Here is a 14088-nt window from a genome sequence, read left to right as displayed (position 1 = left end):
CCTGACCCCCAGTTTGAGAACCCCTGCTTTATATCCTATTACAAATCTCCAAGCCAAGCAGACCTAAATAAGGACCTGGGCCATGAACAAGTGGGGACGAGAGTGTACTGGGCCTTCATCACCCTCATGCAACTGCAAAAATCGGGGCATAATCCCACTCGTGCTAAATGCTAGGTCTGGAGCCTTATGGATTTAGACACTCAAATCCCCTACCTCGCTCTCCTAGTTCGTTTGAAAATCCCAGCCTAGTTTCATCAAAGGGGAAGAAAGGAAGGCTGGCCTCATGGAGGAGAAAACATGCTGTATTCTTTCAGAGGCAGTTGTCCTAGAGGCACTCCCCAGAGACATTTGCCCACAACAGACTCCACCTAGGATCTCTTTGTAGGTGCACCTACATACATGGGCAGTGAAACTACTAGTTTTACTGCCAGTCTGATCTCATAATGTTAATTCAACTGAATGGTTAGCAGACAAAAATCACTGCTCTTTTTCTGCTAGTAAATATGTCACTGAAATAGATTAGGAGAAACAGCTCGGGTTTCCTTTTGTTCTCAACTGACGTATGGTATTTTTCTTGTTTTAACTGTAAAAATCACACTTTAAAAGCATGCTAAACATAATTCTTGTGGCTAACTCAGCGCTGCATAAGGAAAGAAATGGACCAGATCTGATTGTATATTGCTCCAACATAAAAGCTGTCTGCTCTTAGCTTGATGGAAGTCCTACACTACAGTCGATAAAGCAAAATTTTTAAAGCACCTGTTCCTTAAATTCAAGAGGAAGGATGGTTCTGTGGTTAAGGCACCAGCCTAGGACTCAACAGAGCCATTCTCTATTCTTCCATAAACTTTGTTTGTAACCTTGCGTAAACTCATTTAGTCTCTGTTTCAATTCCCCGTCTGTAAAATGGGTTTAATACTTCCTTTGTCTATTTAGACTGTAAACTGTTAGAGGCCAGGACTGTGTCTTACAATATGTTTGTACAGTACTTAGGCAGAATGGACCCCTAATATCAGCTAGGAGACACAAATAGTACCTTGGATGTTATGTCTGGTCTGTGATGCTTTAATTGATACTTGGGGATAATACTTCCCCACCTCAAAGGGGGTTTAATTCATTAATGAAACTTGATAATGTGATTGTTCAATGCTCATCTCTCCCTGAAGTCAAAGGGAATTGAGGACACTCAGCACCTTCATAGGATTGGGCCCCAAGTGAATGTCATAGGAGGGGTATAACAGAAGGGTTTAGTTACTATTAGTGGAAATTAGGGAGCTATTGTTCCTCAAATACACATGCATAACATTTTCATTAATGACTCTTTTGGAGAAAAAACAGTCCCCCAAGTCTTCATCAAAACCCCTACTTGCAAAATAGTGTTGGTTTAAATCCGTTTTATATCAGACCTTGATCCATTCCTCCAAATTTCATGGCAACAAATTAGTTTAAAGCCAAATTACTGCTATATGAACTACAAAAATATTATATGCAAATGTCTGAATTCATCTTAAATATTTTGAATGCTCCTTGTAAGCAGAACTATTAATGTAAAACAGGAAAATCAATAGGAAAATTCTTTTCTTAGAAAACATGTACAGGGTTTCATGCTACAGCCCTTTTTCAATGTGATTTAAATGGAACTGGTTCCATTTTGGCATCAAGTTCTGTTATGCTGGTATCAGAGGAGAAAATCTACCTGTATGGTGTAGATGATGGTGTTCGTTTTATTTATAAATTTTGAAATACACGTGTATCTGGGAGCACATACAATGTGCACACTAGCCAGACTGCATCACGGTACGCAGACTGGGAGTAGTTTTGTTTTAAGAGGAAAACTGAGACTCAGAACTACAGTCCGCAGGAGTAACAGTACCTATAACCAACACTCTTCAATTGCGTTCAGTTAAGTTAGGCAATACAGTCAACAGTCTCCATCCAAAAACCACAGCCACTGATAGTTTAAAGTTCTCATTACCGCAATGACATAAGAACTAAACTAGAAACCTAGTCCTCAATTCAAGAACTTACCATACATACTATTATTAAATACTTATACTGCAAGAGTCCTCAGAGGTCCTAATAAGTATCAAGGCCCCTTTATAGTAGGTATTGTTCAGACACATAGAAAGGTAGTCCATTTTTCAATAATGAAGAAAGACAGATTTCGTTTACTTTTTAAGTTCCTTGTGCAACATACAGCTGGCAACTCACCCCAATATTTTATTTGTACAATTCCTAGGTAGAGGGGAAGTCAAATAAAGGTTCTAAAGGTGCACATAAAAGTAAATGGGGTGTGGTATCATAAAAATAAGGCAACTGAATACGTAAGAGGTGGTGGGTTGGGTACATTCTTTGTGTGAGGAATGAATGTTCATAACTAAAGACGCTATGGCTTAGTGATGGGAAGATGATTCCTCTTTCACCCCTGAAAAAATCATTTAGGTCCTGGAGCAGCTTGTATGTTCAAAGGTACTAAGATTGTGAACCTAATTTGCAAAATAGATACAGATTCTCTATCTCTGAGACAGATACAGACTCTCTGTCTTTACAACTGTTATGATTTAATCTTTTTGTTATCTAAAATCACCATAATTTTTTCCATGCATTTTATAAGGAGAGTTTTTAAACATCTCCTCTTCTCCCCCTTCAAATCTTGTATCATATCAAGATGTTTCTCTTCCTCTCCCCTAGACCAATATAAACTCTCTTGGATATTTATAGCTTGCTTAACATTATAGCTGTTTATTATGGGGTAGGTATTCTTGGCTTGATGATGTTTGTTCAATTATTTTAGTACTATTTATTATATTACGATACCGATTGTCTTAAAATATGCTTATTTATTGTATACTCTTAATCATGATGCTTTTATCAAATTATCAATGAAATTGCATCATTAATTATATTATAATCGTTATCGATTATGAAGCATTGTTACTTGGAAGATGTATTACGACTCTGCCCGTTATTTATTGCAGTTATTCCTGACTGCCATTTATTAGTTTTATTGGTGCATGTATTGTGATTTATCACGACTCTCATTAACGGCCAGCATCGGTTATTTTAAAATGTTAAGTACTTATCGTGCGCTCGCTGCCCTTCACTCTTTACCTGCAGCCCATGGCACACTCAGCTGCAGCAGCAGCAGCAGCAGCCGCAGCCCTCCAGCCATGCCGCACGCACCCGCCCCAGCCTCCAACGACGCACCTCCGGGCAAGCCGGAGACTGAGGCTGCGTGAAGCCTCGGGGCGGCTCTGAAGACCGGAGAAGAGAGAGCTGCGCATGCGCGTTGTTCACGCCTTTCGTTTTTTTGTTTTTTTTTTTTTTGTTTGTTTGTTTGTTTTCCCCCGTTGCGCCAGGGCGCCTATTTTTCCCAGGCAGCCATCTTGAGTCAGGAGCGCGCCTCTCCCCTCTCCTTCGTACGGTTTCCTCAGAGTGCATGGCCGGGGTACTCGGCCTTGGGGCCACGTGGCAAAGTGGCGTATGCACGTGCCACATTGTGAGGTGCGCGCCCACGCGCTGTATTGGCGCCTGCAGCAACGTTTGCACAGAGCCCTATCAGTCTATTAACCTGAATAGCCGTCTGTGTGGTGCAGTGTAAGCAAACAGCTAAGGGGCAGCCCCTCTCCTACCATACATAGCTAGATAGATTTCTTTATATAGCTCTGGCCCTGCACAGTCAAAGAAAGGATTAGTAAACAGCAAAGTCCCTTGCCCTGTAGCTCTTTACTGTCTAAAGGAATTCAGGCACTGTTTGTAATGGAAGACATACTGATCATCTGTTTAGATGTTCCCTTCCCTCCAGTTCATTATTTAGATAGACAAAGCACTCATAGTGTGCTAAGGCATTGTCCAAGACCGGAGAAAGACATCTGCACAATGGGCATTGTAAATAGAGCTGTTGAAAAATCTTCTATTGAAACTGGTTTGTGACAGAAAATTGAGTTTGTGACAAAAAGATTTTGCAAAAACTGTTTTCCACAGGAAATGTTGACATTTAATGGAAAAAAACACATACATTAAAATGAAAAATATTCCATTTGGCCATGTTGCCATTGCCTTCTGGGAGCTGTAGTTTAGCTGCCTCAGGTCACCTTTCTCCTTGATGGCCTGGGATCCCTGGTCAGACTGCATCTGTAAATGTAGTCCAGCCTGGGAATCCAACCTGTTGAGGAGAATGGGGACATGCGATACACAAAAATACACAAAATTTTTCAGTTTTCAGTGCAAGATTTCCAGTTGAACATTTTCAAGTTTTAATTTTTCACCCAAAAGTTGAAATTGTCCATGGAAAAAAAATCTGACCAGCTCTAGTTATGAGAGTTAAGAAATGTTTGTAAAGTGATTTGAGGGCTCCAGATAATTAGTCACTCAGTTTCATACCAGTAAACACTTCATCACTGATCATGAGAGTTACACTACCACTTTCAACACCTTGAAGAGAAAGAAGGATAAGACAACTCTAAGATATGCAGAGAGCAACTGCCAGCCGAGATAAATTTAACTGCTTCTGTTTTGGCAAGAAAAGGGCATCCTCTTTGCTCATCTAGTAAAACCTCTTCCCCTGTTTTGAATCTGAGAAGCAATAATGTGCAGAACACCAAGGATGAAATTGGCTAATATTTTTGGTGAACATTTATCCTCACAAAATACATGTGTAATTGTGTGCCTTTGCATGCTCAGATACTGCAAATGCACATGCAAATAGGTTAACTATGCAATACACAGGCCTAGTTCATGTGATCATATCTACATTTAGTCATTGGCCCCAATGGGAATAAGAGTCTCCATCTTACCAAAAATTGATAGTTACTCCTTTAATTCAAGTGGAAGAGGCTTTCTTATGGAAGCTCATCCTAGTAACCATGGTATCTGTACCTATGCAGTCAGAGATTAATTACCATTGTGTATACAAATGTCCAGAACTGGCTATTTCCATTATCACTTACCTAGTTTGCGCTTGCAATCACGACAATTGAACATTCAGATTAGGCACTCAATTATATACACATAGTAGCACAACTAAAAAAGTTCAAACTCCAGAAATGGGGCTCCACTAGTTGGTTATATCTGCATTAGTGCCTGCGTGCTAGTTGGCAAAGAGACGCGCAAGCATTAGGATTGTTCAAGACAAAAACCCTGGCACATGTACGGTATAGAACAATCAACTGAAAATCCTCCAAGCCAGTGCTGAAATCTGCCTAATGCTGTAAGAAATGCATACATGCACAAAAGTCCTTATCGTACCACAAAAACTTGTCACCCTTGTATTTCCTCTGTTGGATAAACTGAGACACCCAGCAGGGAGGAATTTGTGAGATTCTGAAGAGAAAGCAGAAATTCCTTTTTGGTTCTTACAAGAAAAGTTGCTCCCTAATAAGATGTTGATCTAATCTCACAACTGTGTTGTGAAATTTATTACCGTTTTCAGAGTAATTAACTAGCATTTTATTAGCGCTGCATCTAGTTAGCCTGATAAACATTCACAAACATAAAAAACTCTGTAAAACCTGAATATTTGTGAATGAACATGAGCTCGATATTTTGATAACACTTTGACTCATTAGACTACTATTTCAAACTTTCTCTATATATTTGCCTATGTTAGATTTTCTCTTCAGCTATTGTACAACTAGCAGGAGCAATACTGAACACATCCGATGAAGTGAGCTGTAGCTTACGAAAGCTTATGCTCAAATAAATTTGTTAGTCTCTACGGTGCCACAAATACTCCTTTTCTTTTTTGCAAATACAGACTAACACGGCTGCTATTCTGAACACTAAGTGTGATCCAAGTTGAGAAGCAACCTGTGCTACTATGCTATTCTACATCCAGACTGCTATGAGCTCCTTATGGCCTTTTTCCCATGATGAACCCTGTTTACATTTATGCTGAGCCAGTCAACATTAAGGTAGATAGGTAAACACCATAATATTGAGTGAAGACAGTGTTACAGGGTTGGGGAATCAGTACTATAAAGGTGGCACAAACCCTTCTGTAAGTCACTTCACATTTCTATGTGGACAGTATTTCAGAGAAATAATAAGGCTTACTTTTTATATAAAAATCCATTTGTCAATGTCTCTCTGTTTTTCATGCCTGGAATCACTGGATTTTCATCCCCTTTGTCCATGCAGGTAAAGAAGATGTTTTGGCTCATTGTATTCTATTCTAGGTTTCACCTCACCGTGATGCCTCCTTCGTCTGGAACTGTATCCCACTTTTCTTGCACAAAGCAGCCTCTGTTTCATTCTTTAAAACGGCTTGGGCTAGATACCCAAGTTGCTTCTTTACTACCTTATAGGACATGTGACTTTTTGTATCTGCATATATATTGAGGGAAGAACAACTGTAATGAGATAACATTTAATTAGGGAAAAAAGATGGAGATGAAAGTTAAGGAAAAATCAAATCTAAGATCATGTAGGAAACAAAAACTAATCCAAATTTTGTTTTTCTACAGTGGCATGAACATTTTTTGGCACTATTCAGTTTTAATTGGGGTATTGCAGTCTGTCACTATTTTTAATCCAATTGCCAAGATTTTCTACCAGTGCATCCCCCAGTATACAAGATTTAATTACAAACTGAAAATGTTACAATTCTGAAGATGTGTACAGCTTTCCTCTTAGAAGTTGTGATCTGCATACATTTATCTTGAAGATATATTGAGGATTGAGATTGCAAAACATGTTGAGTCTATTTGAGCCATGTGATGGAACTGTTACCTCGGCAATAATTTTTTCCTAACAAAATAGATCATTTTTTAAAAGAGCAAAATATTGGCTTTTGACATTGCGGTTCATCATCCTGTGTCTTCCACTTTTGGCTCATTTTGAAGGTCACCATAAATTGGTTCTCATTCAAATTTCATCAAATTAAAGAGTTAGTTGGATGTTTTCTATAATATTTGTTACAACAATCTAGACTTAAAATGAAGAGCTTTATCTCTTAAAAACTACAACCTGGAAAAATTATACATTTCAGTTGTTTAAAAAGAGGATTTCATTTACAACCTTTTCATATTGGAATGCTTCAAAGAGATAAAGACTTTTTTGTGACATTTGTAGGCAACTTGAATCTTCAGTAGAAGTCAAGAGAAAAACTGAGTCCCTGTTTAAACTAAAACAGATGCCTTCAAATAAATTACACCTTATATGTCTAGACAATTATTTTCACTGGCCTGAACGATCTTCTTCCAGTAATTACAACAGAAAGTAATGAGGCAAGTATATCATCTACTTCCTGTTCCATCTCACCCGCTCTTCCAGTATGCACAAACATAATCTTCTTTGCTAGGATATTTAATTAGGGTCAAATCCTGAAGTTATTACTCATTTTTATTCGGTCTTTACTAAGGCAAAAAATTCTATTGTGAATTAATCCATTTAGGGATGAATTTTGCCCACTGGGAGTAATGGCTGAGGAAGGAGTGACTAAAGAAGACAGGGTTTGGCCAAGTAATATTAAATGTATTAATTTTGGAGGATTCAAAGTGCTGTACCAGGGTAAGAAGCTCTTACAAACACCACAAGGATACCTATTCCCTCACAGAATTGCAGCCAACTCCGGTATGAAATGTGGTAGCTTAACTAGGACACCGGAGCACGACATAACACAGACCAAATTCTGCCCTCAGCATAAATGCATACCTTTCACTGAAGCCAATGTGCAGAGCACCTAAGTAATGCAGGACAGAATTGGGCCTGATATCCCTTTGAAACTGAAGAGGGTGCACAGGATTTAGGATGTCAAAATGTAATTACCTGAGCTAAAATTTGGCCAAGAAATTGCAGTTAACTTCTGCAAAAAAGCACCATGAGATCTTTCTCACAAATAGTCAGAGGCTGAATTTTGAATGGAAACCTACTGAAAAGGAGAAGGATAATCAAAATATTTTCATGTTAGTAACTTGGATTTGTTTGTTATCATATAAATTAGAAATGTATTCCTAAGGAGTGTATAAAAGCAGCTGTGATTGTATCAAGGACCAGTGGATTGGCAGGAGGTCTGTGAGTTGCATGCCAGTCCAGCCTGTTTTCATTTTTATCATAATAATTAGAATGTCATATGGCATCACTTTTCAGGGATGTTGATAAAGTTTGACAGGTTCACATTTTAACTAAAAACTCTCTTTTTTTTTTTTTAAATTGACTTGATACTGGAAAAAAAATCACCAGTGTTTCCTAAACAAGAGCTGCAGATGGTGAAGGAATCCCAGCTCCCAGCTGGGCAAGTTGTGAACGAGAAAATCTGGTTTTTCGTACATTCATAATATGTCACACTATCGATCTCCTCTCCTAAATCCATTCTTATGAGCAAGCAGGGGACTGAATAGACAAAAATGCTACTTTCAGAAGCCCTTTAGAAGTGGTTCGTCACCCAGCAAAAGAGCAGGAATTTTGAGTCTTTTAGAAGGAACTGGTCGATTTCTCCAGTATGCATGGAAAATATTAAATAAAAAACTCAATAATTTTCTAGAGAAGGGCATAAATGTTGAGCCATGACATTGTCCATGAGATTGTCCATTTTTCTGTGTGATACATTAACATCATCCCATGAAATATTCAAATGTATGCGTGATATTCAGACATACCCTCTGTAGGCTTCAGACTACTTTTTAAAAAGTGGGCAAATTTCAGAGCTAATATAGCTCAGAATGTTGGACAGCTATGAGTTATATCAAAATTAAGATTCTTTCCAACTAGGATCATCTCAAATATGAGATCATCTCAGAATCTGGCCATTTAACTTTACATGTTCATAATTTTAGAACTATTCCACCATTTTTGTTCAAACTTGGTTTGTTCTGTGGATCTCATTGATACTTTAAATCAAGAAACTTCTGAAAACTATATATGCTATATTATAACATACTGTATATAAGTATTTTAGATGTTTAAAAATCCGGTTTATTTTATATTAATTTATAAATTATTGATCATGATATAAAGAAAAACCATGCTTAAGCTTAAACACAGTGGGGCAAAGTTAAGGGTAGACTTTACTTCTTCATTCTGCATTTCTTAATATTTGGATGCTTTATTTTTCAGTCTTAATGATGCATTAATGTTAATGCTTTGCATAGAATTGTAATAAATGGGATTTTGTTAGATAATTGATTACTGAGACATTAGGTGGTCAAGTCCAGTTTGGTTTATTTAAGTCAGGCTGCCCAGACTAAAGACATGACAGCATGTTACATGTGGGCTGAGGTCTTTTATAGACCTTCTGCTTCCCCCCCCCCGTTTATTTTATATTTACAGGACAGCTACAGCATAACTTATTATTGTTTAACTAGTATTAAATGTTTACTTTGTGGTTAATTGTTTGGACAGTTACATTTAATACACTTCAGATTTTCAGTGTACAAAAGGTTACAACAAATTTGTCTAAAGGAGACAATAACACTTCTTAATTACTTACTTACTTTTCCCTCTGCAGTTGGAACATTTTATACTTTTGTGAGCTTGACTTAAAAACATAAAGAAAGGCCATGATGGGTCAGATCAATTGTCCATCTAGCCCAGTAATCTGTCTCTAACAGTGGCCAGTGCCAGATGCTTCAGAGGGAATGAACAGAACAGGGCAATGTTGAGTGATCCACGCCCTGCGGTCCAGTCCCAGCTTCTGGCATTTGGAGGTTTAGGGACACCCAGAGCATGCGGTTACGTCCCTGACCTTCTTGGTTAATACTCATTGATGGACCTATCCTCCATGAACTCATCTAATTCTTTTTTTGAACCCACTTATACTTTTGGCCTGTGCGTTGTGTGAAGAAGTACTTTCTTATATTTGTTTTAAACCTGCTGCCTATTAATTTAATTAGGTGACTCCTAGTTCTTCTGTCCTATGAAGGGGTAAATAACACTTCCCTATTCACTTTCTCCACACCATTCATGATTTTTAAGTCCTCTTCCATATTCCCCCGGACCTTAATCATCTCTGTTCTAAGATGAACAGGCCCAGTTATTTTAATTTCTCCTCATATGGAATCTGTCTCATGTGTCTTATAATTTTAGTTGCCCTTCTCTGCACATTTTCCAATTTTTTGTAGCTTTGATTACAACCTTATAACTTGCCATTTGAGTAGTCAGAGCAGATTACAAGTATATATGTTTAAGCCTCTGCAAAAATAAGTGTGCAAAAATAGATTTTGACCTTCAGATATATTTTTACTTCACAAGCAATATAAAATTTGTTTGCTAATATTTTAATTTTTCTAAGCCTAACTTTGCTAAGCTTTATGGAAGTTTTAATTAACAGTTTATGCTAAAAACTCTAGGCCTATTTGTTAACAGACTAAACACAAACCACAGTGTGATACAGAAAGACAGAGAGAAAAATAGGCATATGGATGTTTAGCATGTGGATGAATGAAAGAAAACTAGTAGATCAGATCTGAACCCCTTATTTCTCTGTGGAGGGATCTGAAACACAAGTTCTAAACTAAATTCTATGATTTGATTCTTTCTAGTTTGGATACAAAAGCAGAAAAAGGTTATTTTCTGGGTTTGATTCAGATAGGGCAGAAATCTCACAAAGACCTCTCTTCATAGGATTTCAGCTTAAGAGCCAGCTAGTCTATATCATTAACCTATATTTACATCTTAATATATTTATATCTCTAACCCTGTCTAAAAAGGGAAGGAAGGGAGTATGATTCTCATGGTTAAAGAAAGAGCTTTGGGAGTCAGGACCTCTGAGTTCTGAACTTTTTCTCTGATTTGCTGAGGGCAAAACACTTAACCTCTCGCTGTATCACAGTGTACCCATCTGTAAGATTGATATAATAATATTTCCCTTCCTCACAGGCTTGTTGTGAAGCCTCCTTAATTTGATATTTTAAAATGCTTTGATAGCCTCAGATAAAAAGTGGTATATTAGTATAAAATAAAGCAAATAAAGTTTGGAGCTAAGGATTTTGTGTGCTAGAGTGAATGATATATTGCAATGGGGAACTTTTTGTTGTGCCCTCAAGGAGATGAGGAGCAGCAGCAGATGAAACATATTACCATGCTGGGATGAGTGTAGATTGCTACTGTTTACAGGGAGATGCTTACAATATGAATGCCTGCTGTACCCTTTTATAACAACTATAATGTACTTCAGGCTTCCAGGCAAACACTAATCTAACAATCTTGTAATGATCTGAAACTAAAATGGTTTCATTCTGCAGAGACAACTGCCAAGCAACTGACAACTACGTAGGCCACAAACTAGAAAAAATGGTGTTGTTTTGTTGTTCTCTCTCTCTCTTTTTTTCAGTCTCTCTTTCACAAAGATGGAAATGATTGGGAGCATTAGTATTCTGATGAAGAGAAGCTGTGACAAAGAGCGTGACTGCAGGGCCTCCTGACTCCTCTATGATGCTGCCAATGATGTAGAGGGGATGGCTCCAACTGCACCGTTTTCAAAATAGCCCTAAGATGGTACAGAGAGAACAGACAGAGAGGCAATTCACAAACACAGACATAATGTTTTTAGTTTCCCGGCATTAGGTTTCATTTTGCATGGAAGAATGATACCAGGTGAACACATATTTATCCTCATGAATTGGTTGTAGATATTGGTGAATGTTTGTTCATTTAAAGAAAGACCATATATGGACATGTGTGGTTACATCTTCTTTCTGCATGTGTTTCACTGTCAGGATTTGGAAACCTCATGCAGGATGTGCTGTGGTGCTTTAGTCAAGTAAAAGGAACTATTGACATAGGAGTCACAGAAGGTAGGTTTATTTTTCCTTTTGTTGCTTTGATCAAAGAGAACTTGTTTTTCATGTACAGCTTGCTTGATCCAAGTTGGGTTTTTTGATCACATGTTGTTGAATAAAATTGCAAGAGAGGAATTGAGCTGTGCTTCCTTTTTCTTCTGTTTTCTTCAAATATTTATTCATTTTAAAAGGTAAGTCACCAAAATTAGTTAGCAATCAAACATTCATATTATGTAATTATTGCTTAAATGGATTGATAATGTAACAACCATTTGTAAAATTCATTTATAATAACTCTTCGTTCTTATTCACAATAGCATCTCAGGGAATTATGATGCAACCTCCCCCCAAAAAATGTAATATTGAAATCAGTTTGCTTTGATTTCTGGATGATACCATACTAATGTACTATTTACCCCTATATCTGGGGATAACATAAATTAGAGTGCCTACATTTTTACAGATATGCATTAGTGCAGGAGGGATTTCAAAAGCACCTTGGGGATTTAGGAGCACAAGTCACATTGACTTTCACACCCAATAGTGTTCAGTGGAAATTGTGCTGCTTAAGCACTTTTGAAATTCTCCCCCGACAAGCACAACCAGTGTCTCATTTCATATTTGGTCAAATACTGGACATATGGAAATGATATTCTGCCATAGCTGAATAGAACACAGGAACAAATAAATACAATTTTACTGATCTTAAAGTTGTGTGTGTTAAATTTATCCTGTTCTCTCCTTTGTTTATTCCATTTTTTTCTTTTAACTCTCATTTTCTCTCCATTGCCCATTTTTGTGTTCTGTTTTATCTCCCATTTTGTTTTTATTGCCTCTTTTCTATCCATTATTTTCTTTCCTTCTTGACATCATAGATTTCCTCTTACATTCAATTTGTCCTTTGTGGAGAGCTGAGATCGCCATCCCATTTCCTCATATTGCTCCCAAGTTGCTAACACCCTTCCCCGCTTTGTTATTACCTGATTCTCAAAAAACTTTTTTAATTGTTTGCCTAGAAATTCTAGTGCACTTTTTTCTGGCATAGGCAGGCTAGATATCAGACGATTAAACCCCCATCACTCTATCTTCAGAGGGCTTTTATGGGAGGAGATTCAAGTTTCTGATCTGGGTTACTGCATTGATCTTTAATGTTTAGAGACCTGGGTTTCCTTCGTGTTTAAATTATCAGCGAACATGAGTTTACCCTTGTGATCATATCACAAAACCACTACATGACTGACGATTTAGACTGGAGTTTAAAATAACACATGTGGATGTTGCAGATCAGGACTTAGATACACTGGCAGAAATGTGTTGTTTGTCTGAAACCAGTATTACTGCATACAACTTTAGACAGTGAGACTGGCATGAATGGATTTCCTCCAGTGGAATAACTTTAGGCATCTAGAATGATGCATGGGAAAGAATTTTCTGAAAGTGGTGCCACTGCTTGAAAGTCCTTTTCTGTGGGCACCAAGGTACCAAATGCAGGAAATGAATTATTCTGATGTGGTGTTTTTATTTATTTGTTTATTTATTTCTGGAAAGTGAGAGTTTCTTTAAAAGCAGAGAAACCTGGTTCTAGGTGTAAAGACAACTGATTCAGCCCATGTCTTGAGTAGCCTCTGCTAACAGAGTTTCTACTTCTTACCCTGGTCCCCAGGAAAAGTGTCTTTTGGTACCATTGCATATTCTTCCTTGAGTGATTGCCCCCATTGTTGAGCTGGCTTGGGAACATATGAGTATAAACTCCATCCTCCTGAGAGCAGAGAGGTGCATGAAACACAACAAATATTTAAAAACCTATGAAATGGCTGCAAAAAAATTAAAATCAGTTACAGTCAAGGTCACTGAACTCACGTGCTGCAATGTGGTTGCAAACCTGTTTGCATATGGTTTAAGCCTTTCTCATACAACCTAGATATGGAAAAATTATTTTACTTTGTCATATCTATCTGCCTGCCAGTTCAAGATAATTAAGAATGCTGGCTTTTTTTTCAGCTTATGAGCCAATGAATGCTTTAAGACATTGTTTTTCAACCTTTGGGTGTTGAGAGCTCCCTCCAAACACACACAGCAAATAGGTCCAGGGTGGTAGGAAAGGGCTCCTGAAACTTGTCTTCTATTGTAACATGGGGCCACAGCATGGAAAAGGTTGAGAGCCACTAGATTAGAATATGGTTTCAGAGTAGCAGCCGTGTTAGTCTGTATTCGCAAAAAGAAAAGGAGTACTTGTGGCACCTTAGAGACTAACAAATTTATTAGGGCATAAGCTTTCGTGAGCTACAGCTCACTTCATCGGATGCATTTGGTGGAAAAAACAGAGGGGAGATTGATATACACACACAGAGAACATGAAACAATGGGTTTA

At 37.7% G+C, this 14088-nt stretch overlaps 2 protein-coding genes across 3 annotated transcripts in view; one reads left to right on the top strand and one right to left on the bottom strand.

The window, feature by feature from the left end:
* LOC119859925 overlaps nt 1-3305 on the bottom strand; it is a 45060-nt gene extending 41755 nt beyond the window's left edge. The window contains exon 1 of the mRNA XM_043490769.1: nt 3112-3305. Coding sequence (XP_043346704.1) covers nt 3112-3172 — 61 coding nt within the window. The 5' untranslated portion in view covers nt 3173-3305. The remainder of the gene's footprint in view (nt 1-3111) is intronic.
* Nucleotides 3306-11313: 8008 nt separating this feature from the next.
* Nucleotides 11314-14088, top strand: part of PPP2R2B (protein phosphatase 2 regulatory subunit Bbeta) — a 253503-nt gene continuing 250728 nt past the window's right edge. The window contains exons 1-2 of one of the 2 annotated variants that reach the window (XM_038413477.2): nt 11314-11532; nt 11655-11732. In XM_038413477.2, the coding sequence (XP_038269405.1) occupies nt 11523-11532; nt 11655-11732 (88 nt within the window). In that variant the 5' untranslated portion in view covers nt 11314-11522. Of the gene's footprint in view, nt 11733-14088 lie in introns of both variants that reach the window. The other variant, XM_043490656.1, reaches the window with a different exon arrangement.

The sequence above is a fragment of the Dermochelys coriacea genome, chromosome 8, assembly GCF_009764565.3.
Source record: "Dermochelys coriacea isolate rDerCor1 chromosome 8, rDerCor1.pri.v4, whole genome shotgun sequence".
In the NCBI taxonomy this organism is placed as follows: Eukaryota; Metazoa; Chordata; order Testudines; family Dermochelyidae; genus Dermochelys; species Dermochelys coriacea.
This window is presented reverse-complemented; position numbering and strand designations above follow the sequence as displayed.